At 36.0% G+C, this 17,740-nt stretch overlaps 1 protein-coding gene across 2 annotated transcripts in view; it reads right to left on the bottom strand.

Annotated features, from left to right (window-relative positions):
- DPYD (dihydropyrimidine dehydrogenase) overlaps positions 1-17,740 on the bottom strand; it is a 795,698-nt gene that overhangs the window by 331,564 nt on the left and 446,394 nt on the right. For both annotated transcript variants that reach the window (XM_004263062.3, XM_033437294.2), the window contains exon 14: positions 2,977-3,141. In XM_004263062.3, coding sequence (XP_004263110.1) covers positions 2,977-3,141 — 165 coding nt within the window. The remainder of the gene's footprint in view (positions 1-2,976; positions 3,142-17,740) is intronic.

Below are 17,740 nucleotides of genomic sequence, written 5' to 3'. Positions count from 1 at the left end.
GCTGATTCACTGATGAATCCCTATCTTTTGCCTAACTCTCACTTTAGCTGCCACAAATGATAGAAAATGCCAGTCTTTGCTTGCTAATTCAGTGCATTCAGACAAAATGCAGCATGCATTTCTTGCTAAAAATTTTTTGCAAGCCTAAAGTATATGATGTCTAAGGTTTTTGCAGTGAGAATTAAAGGATTCACTTAAAATTGATTTCTGTAAGCCCTAATTACACAATACATTTCATAATAAGCATTGCAAAATCTCAGCTTAGGAAAGAAAAGAAAAAAACTCTTAGTAATAAATTGTCACTACAATGATCAGTGTGCCAAGTTTAATTCACAGGTAAATAAAAGGAAACCTTGAAAGCCAAGCAGAAATCTGGTATAAGTGTAGGCTTTGGTATAATTCTGTGACAGTTAAGAAACAAGCCCTTACAATATATTTCAGGGGGGTCTTAATGTCTTTATATTCAACATGTTCTTCCAGCTGTCTCCTCTAGTTCATGGTCAACTGGTGCCTACTTTCTCTGGAAAGAAAGATACTGGCTGCTGATGTTAGCTGAACTATATGCCCCCCCCACCCCCGCACAATTCCTTTTTCAGAAAAGTTAGCCCTTGCTTAGAAGTTGCCATAATAGGTTGAATTATCTGATCCCTGTCATTAAAGGTGGCAGCCACGCGCTCGAGAATGATGTGGGAAAACTCCAGTGAGAGTGATAATTAAACGTGGAAAATGAAGGGTCACCTTCTTTCATTCAGCTCATTGGGTTTGGCATCAGAGTAATTCCAAAACAGTGGGGGACATTCTACTCTCAGCATGGCAATATCTAGATGCACACATATTATTTCTATGGGTTCAAATGGGAATGCCATTTTAATTGTATTTAAAATGTTATCTTTGATATGGGGAGTAAAAATGTTAGAAATTAATTCTAAGAATATAGAAAAAGAATAATGAATATAATCTAAATGGTGAAAGAATTAGAAACAAGAAAAGCTGCATTGTTTTCTCAGAAGAAAAAGTGTTATAGGAGAAGAAAATTATTTCCAGGGAAATTGAAAAGAACATTTAAATGTGTTCAAGTCTTTCTGCTTGACTGTAGGATCACAAAGCAAGGGTTTTGTCTCAACTTTCTTGTCTACTTACTGTCATTTCTTGGAGGCCATTATTATAACATCTTACTCCTCCTCAAGAGATGGTAGAAAGTATCAGGTGAGCTTAAGACAAGTTATTGGTAGGTGTTATTTTCCAGAAAAAGGGATTTTTTTCAGATACATTGGCTCATCTAAATACTATTGAAAGAATATTTCATACTGTTCTTACTTTGCATTAATATAAGTAACACTGAGCCTTTAAGGGACTGAACTGATATTGCAATATAAGCAGGTGCACTAGTGAACACTATTACTAGACAGGAGCATGGATGCTAAAATCAAATTTCAAGTTCAAATTCTGGCTTCACCATATAATAGCTGTGAACCTTGGGCATACATGCTACTTAACTCTGTGTGCCTCAGTTCCTCATCTGTGAAATGGGGAAAATAATACTACCTATCTTATAAAGTTGTTGAAAAATTAAATGAGTGTTAAAATACGTAAAGCATTTATAACCATACCTAGCACAGAGTGAATACTATGTAAGTGCTCACACTTATTACCATTGATTATTATTTTATTGCATGTTCAGTACCTAGCATAGTATTATTTAACACTGTAGATTGTTTAAAAATATATTAATAATTATTTCTATGGTTGACCACTTTTTGTCCTTGTCATTCTGAGAAAAGCTTCCCAAAACATGTGGATTCTTTTAAACACAAATAGTCCAACGAAAGTGTTACTAGAGTTGATTATATAATGTGCAAACAGATAATTGCAACATCAAGCTCAGGAAGTGAAAAATTCCTGAGCAGAAGCTATAGATTTCAGATGGCCTTTATAGTTCCCTTCACATCTGAAGGGTTGAATTGAGGAAGATAAATTGTATCTTCTGTGATTATATTTTGTTTCAAGATAAGAGAGAATTTTGAAACAATTAGAGCCTTCTAAAACAGAAAAAGAAACTTGATGAGCTAGGTGATAGTGTGATAGCTAAAGTTCCTTCGTAAAATTTCCTGATTTATCAGTTTGTGGGCAAACATCCACAAATTTCATTAGATTTTAAAATATTTATTATTAGAATACTTGAAGTGTTCTCATTTGTCTTTGAAATATTTTCTACAATGCAAACATACATCGCCCCAAACTTCAACCTCAATTCACCACCAGCTCAGTGAGAGAGAGAGAAATGTGTGTGTGTGCATGTGTGTGTACGGTGAAGGGGGCTGGGGGGAGGAGGAGGAGAATGAATGAATGACATTAAAGACAACACTAACCAATTATTGAAGAGAAAATACTATCTGTGGACTAAAAAAATATAGGCAATATATAAAATCCAGAAAAAATGAAATATCATACATAAGCCTGATATTACTGTAATATTTGTGTATAGTACTTTAGAAGAGAAAAACATTTTATAAAGGATAGTTGACTCATTCAGAATAAAGGTGTTTGGTGAATTATTTCCCACTGAAAAAATCTAAACTATACAAGAAATTCTGCTTCTGCCTCAGCTTTATATTTAAAATGATTTACAGTCTGCAATTTCTTCCTAAGGTCATCACCTTCATAAATACTAGCCACATACAGTGAAAACCAACTCAATACAATGAGTATTTCATTTCTCTTCCTCCTGCTTATGTAGATACTTCTTCCATCTACATGGCACCCATTTATAATAAAGCCTCACATTGTGCAGATTTTTATGAGTTCTTGAGCATTTCTTTCTTTCTCATCTTTCTATGCATCAGCAAAGCAACTGGCAGATTCTTTAATAAAATATATTATACACATTAATATTTATAAGCCTATGAATTGGATGTTTAAATAAACATTCACCAACTTATGCCAATTCTTTTGTTTTAGACGTTAAATCACACTTACGTTGTCTGGAAAGTCAGCTTTTAGTTCAGTGACACTTTGACACCAATATGCAGCTGTTTTTTCACTGATGAGCTCAATATTCAGGAAGGAGCTTTGTCCAGGGCCATACATGGGGCCGGAGGTGGTCCCCCGGATGATTCTGGGTGAAACATTTGTCACTATGTCCTGTTGAAAGAATAAAGATATTGGGTCTCCTTTCTACAAAGGAAAAACTGTTATCTTCATTCTATGCTCATTTCCATATGACAGTATTCTACTAAGTCCTGCCTCACATTTTTAATATATTTTAAATTACAGTTGAACATAAACTACTTTCAAATGAAAAAGTAAAATAAAATATTTGTTATCTTTATTTAAATTACTTCGTATAATTGTATGGTTAGCATAGTGGAAAAATATGTAAATTCATTTACACTGGTTTTGGGCATACACACTTTAATTTGTCTGCAATTAAATAATAAATAAAAATGCGAGGGCTTCCCTGGTGGTGCAGTGGTTGAAAGTCCGCCTGCCGATGCAGGGGACACGGGTTCGTGCCCCGGTCCGGGAAGATCCCACATGCCGCGGAGCGGCTAGGCCCGTGAGCCATGGCCGCTGAGCCTGTGCGTCCGGAGCCTGTGCTCCGCAACGGGAGAGGCCACAACAGTGAGAGGCCCAGGTACCACAAAAAAAAAAAAAAAAAAAATGCGATAAGTAAAATGTAAGAAAATCATTTCAGTCTATTTAATCTAAGCATCTCCAATGAGATTTTAACTCAAATAAGAGTTAATGTTTGTAAAGAAAAAGATTTTTTTTTCTAAAAAGTAATTTCAATATAAATCAGCTAAGGAGTACATATTAGCATTATTGGCTCATCAAACTTTAACACAGATTCTAACAAACTAACTAGGTTGACTTACCTATATGATTCTAACCATAAATTCACATTCAATGAGAACTAATTTTTCCTAAGACTGAAATGAGGATATCAATAACTTCCTGATAACTATAAACAGTAAACAGTCAAATTAACTTGCTTGTTAAGTGTAATTAACGATCCATACTGCTTCTAAAGCTGTATTAACAAAGAAGAGTAACATTCTTACATTGCTAAAAACTAAAAAGAAACAAAGACAAAAAAAATGTTTCTTTAGCCAGCTTCCAATTAAAATTAATTTTGAGTAAAGGTCATTTAGTTAAGGAGCTATCAGAATTACTCCTTTAAGTACCCCTCCTCACCATCTTGTCACTTTTAGTGAGATAACATGAACCCCCATTAGTATATAGCAATTAAGGTCAATTTACATATTTTAATTAAGAACCACCCCATATAAAACAATTAGCGTAATAGGCATACTAACTGGATTTCATAACATTTGGACGTTTTTCCAACTAGATAGACAGGAAACCTTAATTAGCATTAATTAGTGCTGATCTGCATATGTTTGATAAGGCATACCCTTGCCACAAAAGATTATTTATTCCTGAATCTGCCAAATGCTACAGTTGCAGAGGATAAAAGGACTTTTCTTCACATTGCATGTTAATTTCTGGCAATTTACATTCACTTTTACATACGAATTAGTATATTATAAAATAAATGTTATAAATGTTACAATAAGCCACCTTAAATATGTACATTTTTACTTATAGGAATGCTGCCAGTTAATGTTTTACTAATTAAGCCATTCTAATTTTATTGTAATCGTAGGAATACCACCAGCCTTACTTTGATTTGCTATTGTGAAACCATGTTACACGATCTTAATGGGTAAAATGACAAGTAGAGTCACCCCAGGAAGCTCAAGCCTAGTGGGTCCAATTTCTATCTTGGCAAATGCTTAAATGTGTGCTCTGTGTACCTGCTGGTGGCTTCTGTGCAGCTCAGCCAGGTAGGTACTCTCATGCTGTCACGGTCTGAGAAAACAATTCTAGAAATGTTTCATTCAAATTAGGCTGATTTTCTCTTAGGTTTCAATTTTCAAGAGACATACATTTAAGCCTTGAGTTCCTCCTTTCCTCTGCTATCCCCTCTACTCTAAATTTTCTTCACCTAGATAAGTCCAGTCTAGGTCACAGTCTGTGCTCTGCACAGGAGAATTGGACCAAGGAGGTGAAGAGAGTCCATATTCAGTTTACCAAGTCATGCGCCCTGGCAATGGGTAGTTCCACAAATGAAAAGGCACCTGTTTTAAATGACCATTTTGTAATTTATTGACTTGTGTTGAGGAGGAAGAAAACTTTCCCCCACCCTTCTAGGTTCTTCAGGCTGGTCTAAGAACTAAATTGACATGAGATAAACAGGAGAAATGGAATTTAACTTCATATGTACAGGAATCCTACATACATGAGAGGGTCAGAGTCCCCACATACATGAGAGGTTCAGAGACAGAAAGGTTAAATGAAGTATAAATGCCATCCTGAGCTAAGGAAAGAGATAGGGATCTGGGGCTTCCAAGAACAGAAAGGTCATTATAGGACAATAAGAAGAAGAGTAGATGTTTGGTAACTAGATGTTTGCCCTGTTGAATAGATGGAGACACTTAGGTAAATAACTCTTTTCTGGGAAAAATCCCAAATTTAAATTCTTCTAGGTACTTAAAGGAGGGGCAGTAGTTTCTCTTGAACCTGCAGGATCTTGACTGCCTTTATCTCAAAGTAACCTTCATGCCAAAGTGACACATTTTGGGGATGCTAATTCTGAACCCCTACGATTGGAAGTGGCACTTCCTGCTTATTCAACAAAACTGACTCGTGTGTTAGACTCCCTGCTCCTGCCCATTCTTCAGGTCTTAGCTTAGACTTCAGTCTATTTAGGAATCTTTTCTGATCTCTCCAGCACCATCAAGTCTTAAGCTGCTCTGACTCACACCATCATAACAATAACAATGGTACCAAGAGTACCATTCCTGGGGCTTCCCTGGTGGCGCAGTGGTTGAGAGTCCGCCTGCCGATGCAGGGGACACAGGTTCGTGCCCCGGTCCGGGAAGATCCCACATGCCACGGAGCAGCTGGCCCCGTGAGCCATGGCCGCTGAGCCTGCGTGTCCGGAGCCTGTGTTCCGCAACGGGAGAGGCCACAACAGTGAGAGGCCTGAGTACCGCAAAAAAAAAAAAAAGAGTACCATTCCCCATTTGGTACTCTTTACACTCTGTATCGTTGATTGTCTATATTCTTGTCAGTACTTTTCAGTAGAGTGTAAACTTTTGAAGATGAGGAACTATATCTTGTTTACTATTACATGTCCATCTTCTAGCCTGGCCTTTAGTAAGTGCTCATATAATGCATTTTTCTTTCTTTCTTTTTTTTTCAATTGAAGTACAGTTGATTTACAATGTTGTTAGTTTTGGGTGTAGAGCTAAGTGATTCAGATATATACATATACATATATATATATACATATACATATATACATATATATACACACATATACATATATACTTTTCCAGATTCTTTTCCATCATAGGTTACTGCAAGATACTGAATATACTTCCCTGGGCTATACAGTAGGTCCTTGTTGTTTCAAATAATGTTTATGAAGGAACCTAAACTAGAACCCTAGGCACTAGAATAGGTCTTGTCCTGAGGCAGGAACTATAAGGTATTTGTTGCTGGCCTCATTCTGTTGCTGAACAAACAAATGAGTTTGGGCTTATAGTCAAACTTTAGGAACTCGTTCTTTGCTTAAATCCTTTCCTACCAGACCATTCACTTGCTTCCCCTGATCCCTCAGGGACACCTTCTTTGAATACAGTCCCCCACCCCACACTATGGCTAGATCCCGATACCAGCATGCAGTGATGCAGATTGCCCATTACTCCACTTCTCCCCATCCTAGCCTACTGTAGATCTTTGATGACAGAAAGCATATTTGAACTTGATCACCCTGTAGCTTCTAAGACCTTTCTGACTGTTGACCTTAAGTTGCTGGATTTATCTGATCTCTAGGATCCAAATAGAATGGCCCCATTCAGATATAAACCAACTCTTATGCTTTTCCAGTTCAAGTGGATAAGAATTCCTAACCTGGTCGATGGCCACCTAGAGGACTTCTTGGGTTAAGAGATTTCTTAGGTTAAAGTCCTGATAAGATGATTTCTTCCTATCAGGACCTTAACCAACTATAGTTGCCTCTTATATCTGTGCCCTAGGCTGTGCCCATATCTTCATAGAATGTGTAGATATCTTTTTAATATCATAAAACAAAAAAGATGAGTGGAAGAATCACAGCTATACTGAATAAGGAAAATCTCAATAGTCCAGGAATTTTAAGCCATATGCTATTTTACAGTATTCCTCCTAATAACAATTCGGCCAAGAACTCACAACAGCCAAAAGGGTCAATGAGATGACAACATTTAATTGGAGGACAGTCAAGTCAATGCTTCTTTCTTCAAATGTTTCCCCTCAGTGATACCTTAAAACCTCAAATTCTTCCACTAGAGATTTTGTGTACTGTGAGTTAAATTTATTGTTAATGTTGGGATTGTTTTATTTCCTCTTCTATAATCCAATGTTAAACTGTAAATATACTTTGGGAGGATTATCAATGATTTCTTTAACCAAGATCCAACAGGAAGTACAAGGCAAATCAAAGGGAAGTTTTATCTACTGTATGACAGGGATTGTTTACTCATTTATGTTGATTTATGACAGGTAGCACCTCTCTATACAGGTCAGTTTTCTCTCTCCTTAAGCAAAGAAAAAGATCCTTAATAATGGCCCAGATTACAGCCACCTATTGTGTATAACTTGTCAACTATCCATGAGTAAATTGTTACCATCACAGCAATTAAAAAGTTCAGCATATTCCAAATTCAACTAAAGTGCCAAAATTCCAATATGGTCATCCAGTGATAAATCAATAATATAAATTTTATTCTAGGTTTTGTTTCCCAAATTCAGTCATATTTACCACTACTTTGTCAAAAACCTTCTCCACTGACTTGAGACTTAGACTTTTTAAATTAAGTGAAAGATGAATGAAAACTTGGATATAACAAATTATCCTTGGTTATCTGATTAAAGTTAGAGCTTCAATAATTGGGCAATAACTTACTAAAGCATTTGACCTGGGAATACTAGAATCTGAGTATGACTTTACAAGATGATATTTTGCTTTAATATTTAACAGCTAAATCATATTAGCATTGCTTTAGGGAGTTAATGTAACAAAATAAACATATTCAAGAATAGTTAGAACAGATAAGAGTTTATTCTCTATAACAAAGAAGATGAATCACCATAGTTCTAGTGTTCAGTACATTAGCAATATTCAGACATTTTAAAAAATTGATGTTTATTTATAAGAAATCATTAGGTGATATCACTGCTTCATGTGATTCTGTAATTACCATTATAAAATGGAGTGCTAGTGACCTCTTAACATTTGAAGTGATGATAGTGATTTTTCAGCACTAGTAAAGAGACTGAAATGGTAAATAGGCTGATTATATTTGTTTGTTTAAGTTCATTTACTTGACCTCTCTTATCCTAAAAAAAAAAACCATGCTGTTTCCATGGTTACTGCTGGAGTAAGATAGTCACAATGGGCTCAATGAATAGGAAAAGGAAACTTTGCAGAGATGACTTGGTAAGAAACTAGGAAAAGAATTGGGGTCTAAAAATGGTAGCTGAAAATGAAAAATAAAATTTGCACAGTGAACCACAGCTACTATACTACAACAGATGAATTTTAAAAATATGTTGTTGAGTGAAAAAGAGCAAGATGTAAAAAAATAAAGAATATGATACCTAAAACATATTTCTGTGATGAAATTAAAAATAAGTAAGAGAATAATTTAAAACAATTACTTTTGTTACTTTTTGGAGTAGATAGATGCTGGGGGAGAAACTGGAGATGAGGGGCAACAAAGGCTTTCTAAAAGTATTAGTGATATGCAGTTTCAAAGAACCTTTATTCCTGAACTGTAGAAACACATGGTAGAATGAGAAATCTGTTTAACGAGCTTTGTGCTAGCATAGTGAATACTATTATAAGCTATCGCTAAAGGTTTGTTGGTTTACCTGAAAACCTGTAACTTAAATCTTAGGGATATTTGTTCCTTTTTAATTTCCAAGATTCTGCTGTGAATTGGTTGTTTTTTATCCAAAATTCTTTTAATTATTTGGTTTTAATAACTAGAATTTCAAAAATGTAATGCACTGCAGGAAAGATCGTCCTCTAAAATATATCATATTCTATATAAGTGGGATTTAAGTATTCATTATTCCATAAAAGAGTAGACTCACTTTACAGATAAATCTAACAACAAATATCCTGTTACATAATATGATTCCATCATTATAAATCTGGCATACTGTTACCCTGGTAATAGTAAAAAAGTAAAATAAAATTCAACAGTGGCCCAGTTTCTAGTGCAACTCCACTGTTATGAAAGAACCCTCTAACATTTTATTTTCTTCATGAACTAAGTATATTAATATTTGATTACTCCATAAAATAAATTTTATAAGGGTCAGAATAATTTCCACTTGGTTGTTTTGGAGGGGTGACATGGGTAGGATGAGAATCTTTTCTTAATACATCAATTTTCCATCTTAGTATCTTATACAATGATAGTACTCAAAAACCTAAATTAGGGCTTCCCTGGTGGCGCAGTGGTTGAGAGTCTGCCTGCCGATGCAGGGGACACGGGTTCGTGCCCTGGTCCGGGAGGATCCCACATGCCGCGGAGCGGCTGGGCCCGTGAGCCATGGCTGCTGAGCCTACGCGTCCAGAGCCTGTGCTCCGCAACGGGAAAGGCCACAACAGTGAAAGGCCCGCATACCGCAAAAAAAAACAAAAAAACAAAACCTAAATTAGTGACAAAATTTACCCATTTGTCATCAGGAACTTTAAAGCTGTCTATCCACATGGAAATCACAGTAAATAAGATTACCAACGTTATCCTACAAATACAAAATAATTTATCAGAGAAACAGTGGTGTTGAAAATGCAGAAACAATAGTAATTTAGATTTGTATAGCACAGATCTTCCACATAGATCATGTATTTGATCTTCACAACTCTGTCATCATGCAGTTAATGCTACAACCAGGTCTTAGAGAAATTAAAGTGACTTGTCCACTGTTGCACAGCTCTAGTGAGCATTAGAGACGAGACTAGAATCTAGATGTATTTATGTGATATGAGTAATAAAATTATTAGTGATTTAACATTTGATGTATATGATAATAATTAGTACTAATTTTAGTTGCAAGAAAAATAAATCAACTTGAACAACTTAACTTTTAAAAGTGGGATGTGGCATATGAGCTTTAAGGAAAAGAAATGTATTACATAATGCCAGAATGTTAGGAATGTTTCTCTGTCTCTTTTCTCTGCTTCTATTTGCATATCTCTTCATTCTTTTCTCTTTCTACAGAGGGCTTCCTGTCTCAGTTCTTATGATAGAACACAGGCCTGTTGACAGGTCCCAAGTTACAAGATGTATAGTGTCTCCCCAAAACCTGTAATCTCTCAGGCCCACCAACCCCTGTGGCAGAGACTCTGACATGCTTAACTTGGGTTTGATAGTCACTGTTTGTCTAATTAACTGTATCTAGCAGGGTAGAATTAAGCAGGATTCACACAGATGCTCATGTAAACAAAGATGTAGTAACTGAGAGCTGAACAAGTAGTCTTTTTAAACAAGTCTTCTACCTAGGACTAGTCTATGCAGGTTCACCTTAGAAAGAAGAAATTATGATATGGGCATTCATAAAGTGTCATTAACTTGGAAAATGGCTGCAAAAAGACAAAATTATTATCATTTAGTGAAATTAAACTTTCCATAGTCTTGAATCAATCTTGATAATCCATTTCTTATTCCTGTGGCCCCAAACTTTGCAAGATCAAAGTCCTAAGAACCCTTTGAAACCTTCTCATGTTTTAGAACACATTGGGAATTCTGTATTTCCAGTGTGCAGGTGTGCTGACGACTGTCAACACAAATGGCCTGGGGTGCACTTAATCTCAATCTTGGGCTGGACAGAACCGACCAATGGCTACCCTATGTAAGAAAGGGAAGACAGTGGAGGGAGCAAGAGGAAAATCAAACAAACAACAGCACATTGTGCAGTAGAATAATTAGGGAAACGATTTAGAACCTGATTAGGCTTAAAAAGGAAATGATGAACAGAAACTAAATAGACTGAATGTCTATGTCAAGGAAGGAATTTTACTCACATGCTCTTAGTGCACACCTGGGGCCAACTGTCTTCCTCCTCCTGGATAGTGTCAGACATCTAGAAGATATGGTTTCTCACAATGCACAAATATGGAGATTTAATTTTTGAATTTTATTCGTGTCTGACTGGTAAAATTCTGGGTCACAGATTTGTAGCCTTTTGTCTTTCCTCTTCCCCCTTTTCAAGGAGTTTAAAACTTTGCACACAGGACACTAAAAAGTAATTTGATTTGCTCTTTGACTTTTTCATCTATCAAAATGGCTTCACTATATCACAGAGAGGTTGTAGGATATTACATGACATAATAGAGCACATGGCTGACATGTGATATTTGATAAATATTTATTCATTCATCAATTCACCAACTTTAGAGACAAAGTAGAAGTGAAAGTTCAGGCAACTGTGCATGGGCTGAAGCTGGGAACTCGACAGGAAATTAGGATGGGAAGATTGCATAGAGTTAGGTCAAATTAGAGAGTCTTGAATGACTGTTTTAAAGAGTTCAAACTTCTTTCTGCAGGCTTTGAGAATCCATTGTGTTCTGTCTCTTATTCAAGTTATTAATACCAATAGCTCACAGCAGCTGTGCATTCACAGAGATAAGTCTTACAAGAAACAGATGAAGAGCTTTTTCAGTGCTGATATCAGATGGATTAGAACGTGATTAATCAGCAGACAGACTGATTAAATTATTGGGTTCACTGTTCAGATAAGAGGTTTTGGATATACTCTGCCAAACTGTAATTAACTTAGAAATTTCTGCTGGCCTGCTCATAAGATGATCATGTGATAGGCTTTAAGGAAATCTTTTAGGGCCCAAAACAGCAGCTGTGAAGGTATAAGCATGAGTCAGTTCTAATAATTATTAAACATCTTCAAGTATCAGGGGAGGATTTTCATTGAAAATGATAAATGTTAAAAAAAAAAACTTTACTTTTTATAAAACTTGTATAAATGCTGTGGTCTTACTTGAGAAGCCACTGTAAATGAAATGGCTATTATTTAGGGAAGGGGACATCTAAAAGAATCAGACAGGGGTTCTCCATCTTTGCATTATGATTAATAAGATATTGAGAGAAAGCCCTCACAATATAGCGCATTTAAAAATACCTGACAGGATATGAAAAAGCAAAAGCAAAAGATGCACAACTGTACCTGTGTCAAAATAAGGAAATTTCTCAGAGATCAGAAATGACAACCAAGCAGAGATCCACAAGGCAAACCAGTTGTAGAGTGATATTTACCCTCAAGGTTTCTGCCAGTCCCAGGTGGCCTACAGCCTGAGTTCTAATGGCTTAGAAACATCTGAGAGAGCCACATAGTCAGGGCACAAGCACGGTGGTCGTGTGACAAGAAGCCTCCAAAAAGTTATGCTCTCATTTTCTGAGCTAAAGAACAGCTACAGAGTAATGATGGGGTATGTGTCCATTTGACTCTAAATGTTGGATGAGGAAAAAAAAAATCTCTCTCCTAAGAATACAAACTTGTGCGGGCCCCAAAACCACAAGTTGAAAATTTGGTTTAAAAATGGCTCTTGGAGCTTCCCTGGTGGCGCAGTGGTTGAGAGTCCGCCTGCCGATGCAGGGGACACGGGATCGTGCCCCCGTCCGGGACGATTCCACGTGCCGCGGAGCGGCTGGGCCCGTGAGCCATGGCCGCTGAGCCTGCGCATCCGGAGCCTGTGCTCCACAACGGGAGAGGCCACAACAGTGAGAGGCTTGCGTACCGGAAAAAAAAAAAAAAAAAGGCTCTTGGCCATAGTGTCTTCAGATAATTGATAGAAGCAGTGTCAAAATCTCTCTGGAGGAAATTTTACCCCAGGGATGTGAGTTCACAATAGATTTCTACTAATCAAATGAGGGGAAAAAAGGCATCATAAATGAAAGTCAGTAGGAAGAAAAAGCTATAAAATCAAATCTACAAAACAAAGCAAAATAAAAGTCCCCCACAGATACTGAGATTTTCAAATATGGAATGTAAAAGTTTAGTACGTTTGAAAAATAAAAGAGAGGCTTGAATGTATAATCAAAGAATAAGAAATTCAGAACTTACCATAAAAATTTAAAATATAAAAAAAAAGAATTTCTAGAAATAAAAAAGTAATAATTGGGAAAAAAAGAACCTTAATAGTTTGGGGTAAATAAGAGATTAGACATAGATGAAGAGAAGTAGTCAATCTGATGATATATCTGGGAAAATTACCTGAAAGGTAGCACAGACAAATGAGATGGAGGTAAAGAGACATGAAACACAGATTGAGAATTAAAGGAGAAACCTAACTGGAGTTCACAAGAAGATAATGGGGACAATCAGAAGAGAAAGTATTTCAATATATATTGTCAGAGATTTAATAGAATTAATGAAAGATGTCAGTCTTCAGATCCAGGGACACCAAAAAACTCAAGGAAAACACATTAGATGAATGGAAAAGAATAGAGAGCCCAGAAATAAACCCACATCTACATGGCCAATTAATCTACAACAAAGAAGGCAAGAATATACAATGGGGAAAAGACAGTCCCTTCAATAAATGATGTTGGGAAAACTGGACAACTACATGCAAAATAGTGACACTAGACTTATTATCTTATACCATATAAAAAATAGACTCAAAATGGATTAAAGACTTAAATAAGATCTGAAACCATTAAACTTCTAGAAGAAAACATACACAGTAAGCTCTTTGACACTGGTCTTAGCAATATTTTTCTGGATCTGTCTCCTCAGGGAAGGGCAACAAAAGTAAAAAACAAATGGGACTACATCAAACTAAAAAGTTTTGCACAGTGAAAGAAACCATCAAGAAAACAAAAAGCAGTCTACTGAATGGAAGAAGACATTTGCAAATGGCCCATCCAATAAGAGATTAATATCCAAAATACATAAAGAACTCATACAATTCAATTACAAAAAACAAACCTGATTAAAAAACGGGCAGAGGATTTGAATAGACACTTTCCAAAGAAGGTGTATGGATGGCCAACAGACACATGAAAAGATGCTCAACATCACTAATCATCAGAGAAATGCGAATCAAAACCACAATGGCATATCACCCCATACCTGTCAGAATGACTATTATCAAAAAGACAATAATAACAAGCATTGTTGAAGATGTGAAGAAAAGGGAACGCTCATACACTGTTGGTGGGAATGTAGATTGGTACAACCACAAAACAATATATAAGTTCCTCATAAAATTAAAAATAGAACTATCATATGACCCAGCAATTTCTGGATATTTAACCAAAGAAAACAAAAACACTAATTCAAAAAGATATATGTAGCCCACTGTTCACTGCAGCTTTATTTGCAATAGCAAAGTTATGGAAGCAACCTAAGTATCCACTGATGGAGGAATAGATAAAGAAGACATGACATGTATATACAATGAAATATTACTCAGCCATAAAAAAGAATGAATTTGCCATTTGCAACAAGATGGATGCACCTAGAGGGCACTATACTAAGTGAAATGTCATACAGAGAAAGAGAAATACTGCATTTCACTTACTTGTCAAATCTAAAAAACAACAAACAACACAAAAGAAACAGACTCACAGATACAGAGAACAGACTGGTGGTTGCCAGAGACAAGGGGTATAGGGAGATGGGCAAAATAGGGGAAGGGGATTAAGAGGTACAAATTTTCAGTCATAAAATAGATAAGACACAGATATGTAATGTACAGCATAGGGGATACAGTCAATAATATAACTTTGTATGGTGACATATGGTAACTAGATTTATCACGATGATCATTCCATAATGTATAAAAATATTGAATCAGTACATGGTACACCTGTAACTAATATAATATTGTAAGTCAATTTTACTTCATAAATAAATAAATAAAATTAGTACCTTGTAGTAAATAAAGCACTAAAAGCAAAGAGAAGACTTAAAAAGGAACCAAAGTTAAAAAGACTACCTACAAGGAAAAGCAGATTGATAGTGAACTTCTTGACAGTGCCAGTGGAAGTCAAAAGAGAGTAATCTATTTTCTATAAAGAAGAAATGTTGACTGAGAATAACTGTATACCTTCAAAATTATAACCCAAAAATGAGGATAGGGACTTCCCTGGTGGCACAGTGGTTAAGAATCCGCCTGCCAATGCAGGGGACACGGTTCGATCCCTGTTCGGGAAGATCCCACATGCCGCGGAGCAACTAAGCCCATGCATCAGAACTACCGAGCCTGCGCTCTAGAGCCCATGAGCCACAACTACTGAGCCCGCGCACCACAACTGCTGAAGACCACGTGCCCTAGAGCCCATGTGCCACAACTACTGAGCTCATGTGCCACAACTACTGAAGCCCACACACTCTAGGGCCCACGTGCCACAACTACTGTGCCCGCATGCTGCAACTACTGAAGCCTGCGTGCCTAGAGCCCGTGATCTGCAACAAGAGAAGCCACCACAATGAGGATCCCAAATTAAAAATAAATCAATAAATAAATAAAACATAAAAAAAGAATGAGGATAAAATAAAGACATTTTCAAATAAAAGGAATGATGAGCAAATAGTATATGGCAGTGACAATGAATGAACTAATGCTAACTCAACTAAAATAAATGCGAAAAACAGAAGATTAAACAATAAGTGAAAAGCATAACAATATAAACTGTGTGGTCATACTTATATAAAGTATTAAAACAGGGAAAACTAAATATACTATTTAGGGATTCATATGTGGCAAAACATAAACAAAAGTAAGAAAGTGATTATTCCAAAATCTAAGTTACTACCTCTAGAGGAAAGAGAAAGGAATGCAACTGAGGAGGGGTGCATAGAGTCAAAGGTACAGAAATGTCTTATATTCTACATCTTAACTTGTGAAATGAGAAATAATAAACTCATTTTATTATTACGTAAACTATATATCTAAATTACACATACTTTTTTGGTATGCATGCTATGTTTCATGGTTTTAAAAAAAGTAAAACAAAAAAATGTATCAAGCAGGAAAAAGAAAAACTGATAGGATGCAGACCTCATGGTGGAAGTATTCTAGAGTAAGCCATCTAAAACCCTAAGATTGGTGTGTTCTTCCTCAACCTTAACACCTCTGTTGATATAGAGCCCTGTACATTTTAGAGAATACTGGTTCTAGTGTCCCTCTAAGAAAATAATGAGGTTGTATGACATGATCCCTACCATCAGTTTCAGCCACCACTGATTAGGATAGCAAAACGTCATTTATCCTAAAACTATAAAACATTCAACATGCAAATCTTTCAGATTAGAAATGTTACTCTCTGAACATTTTCCATCCATGACACAAATTTATGATTTTGGGATAATCTCAAACTCATATTAAAACCACATGCTGTGGCTATCTTAGGGAATCCTCCCCAGCAATATTCTACTGACTAAAATAAGAAGACGCAATATGAGGGAGAAAAAAAGAAGTTTACTTCTGCCAAGAATCTGTGAAACCAATCAGCTAACAAAAAATCATTCATCTGAGCAAATATACAAAGTCAAACTCCCCTAAATGTAAGTTAAGCAGCCATGAGATTTAATAATTGAAATAATAAAGTTTAAAGTCTATTTTTTCATAATTCTAACACCCCAACTCAATAACATTCTTTCATATATTAGGCCGTAAAGATGCTTGCATTATAATTACAAAACACAATTTAAAAAAATGTATTATGTCCTACAGCACTTAGCCTTGACAAACAATTACTGGATATCACATTCAATTGAATACAAAAAGCAATCTTTATCACAGGTTAAAATTAGCCTTGGAACAATAAATGCTTTCACAGCTATTATAAACTCCAAACTGCTTTGTACCAGTCTCTTCTGAGGAAATGCAAACAAGTAAACTGAAGGACATTTGAAAAACTTCCTGTGTCCTCTAGTTTTTTCAAGTTTTTTTTTTTTTTAGTTTCATAAGTAATAATCATTCATGTTACACTTAAAAGGTGGTCGATACGGCTTCATAGGGAAAGGCTTTACAAATTAGAATAAAATAAAACAAGAACAAATAACCAAGCAAACAAAGAAACTGAGAATTCTGAAATTCAGAATGTGTTATTCATAGTAGCATTCTATTTTAATTATCAGGACCACTTTTTAGGCATTATTGTAAAAAAGAAAATTGAATGGCAAAGTCTTTGCTTTGATGGGTTTCAGGGACATGCTACCCCAAAATATGGCACGTTGGCGTATTTAACACCTTAAGCTGAAGAAATTGTTTAAAATGGCAGAAGCAGAAAGGTCACGCTGACCTCATTCCTCTCACCCTTTTCTCCTGAAACATGTTATACAACTTTCATGTGAAAAGTACCCTTCCTGTACCTGGAGGAGGGAGACATTCTTATACCAGAGATGGGGAATTGGGGGCCAAGAAATCTGTACAAACAAACCTTGTTAAACTCACCCATAACTTCCTAGTTATTTCTTCACCACTTACTACCCCCTAGTCCAAACTGCTTTGTCTTGTCCATTCTTCACAAATTTATTGTTTCTTTGTCTAAAATGTATTAAATCTTCCTGCTCTGGCCACTTCTTTGGGTCTTCATTCTCTTGTGAAGTATTCTGTGTACATGTAAAAACTCAACAAAATGTGTATGCTTTT

The sequence above is a fragment of the Orcinus orca genome, chromosome 1, assembly GCF_937001465.1.
Source record: "Orcinus orca chromosome 1, mOrcOrc1.1, whole genome shotgun sequence".
NCBI lineage: Eukaryota > Metazoa > Chordata > Mammalia > Artiodactyla > Delphinidae > Orcinus > Orcinus orca.
This window is presented reverse-complemented; position numbering and strand designations above follow the sequence as displayed.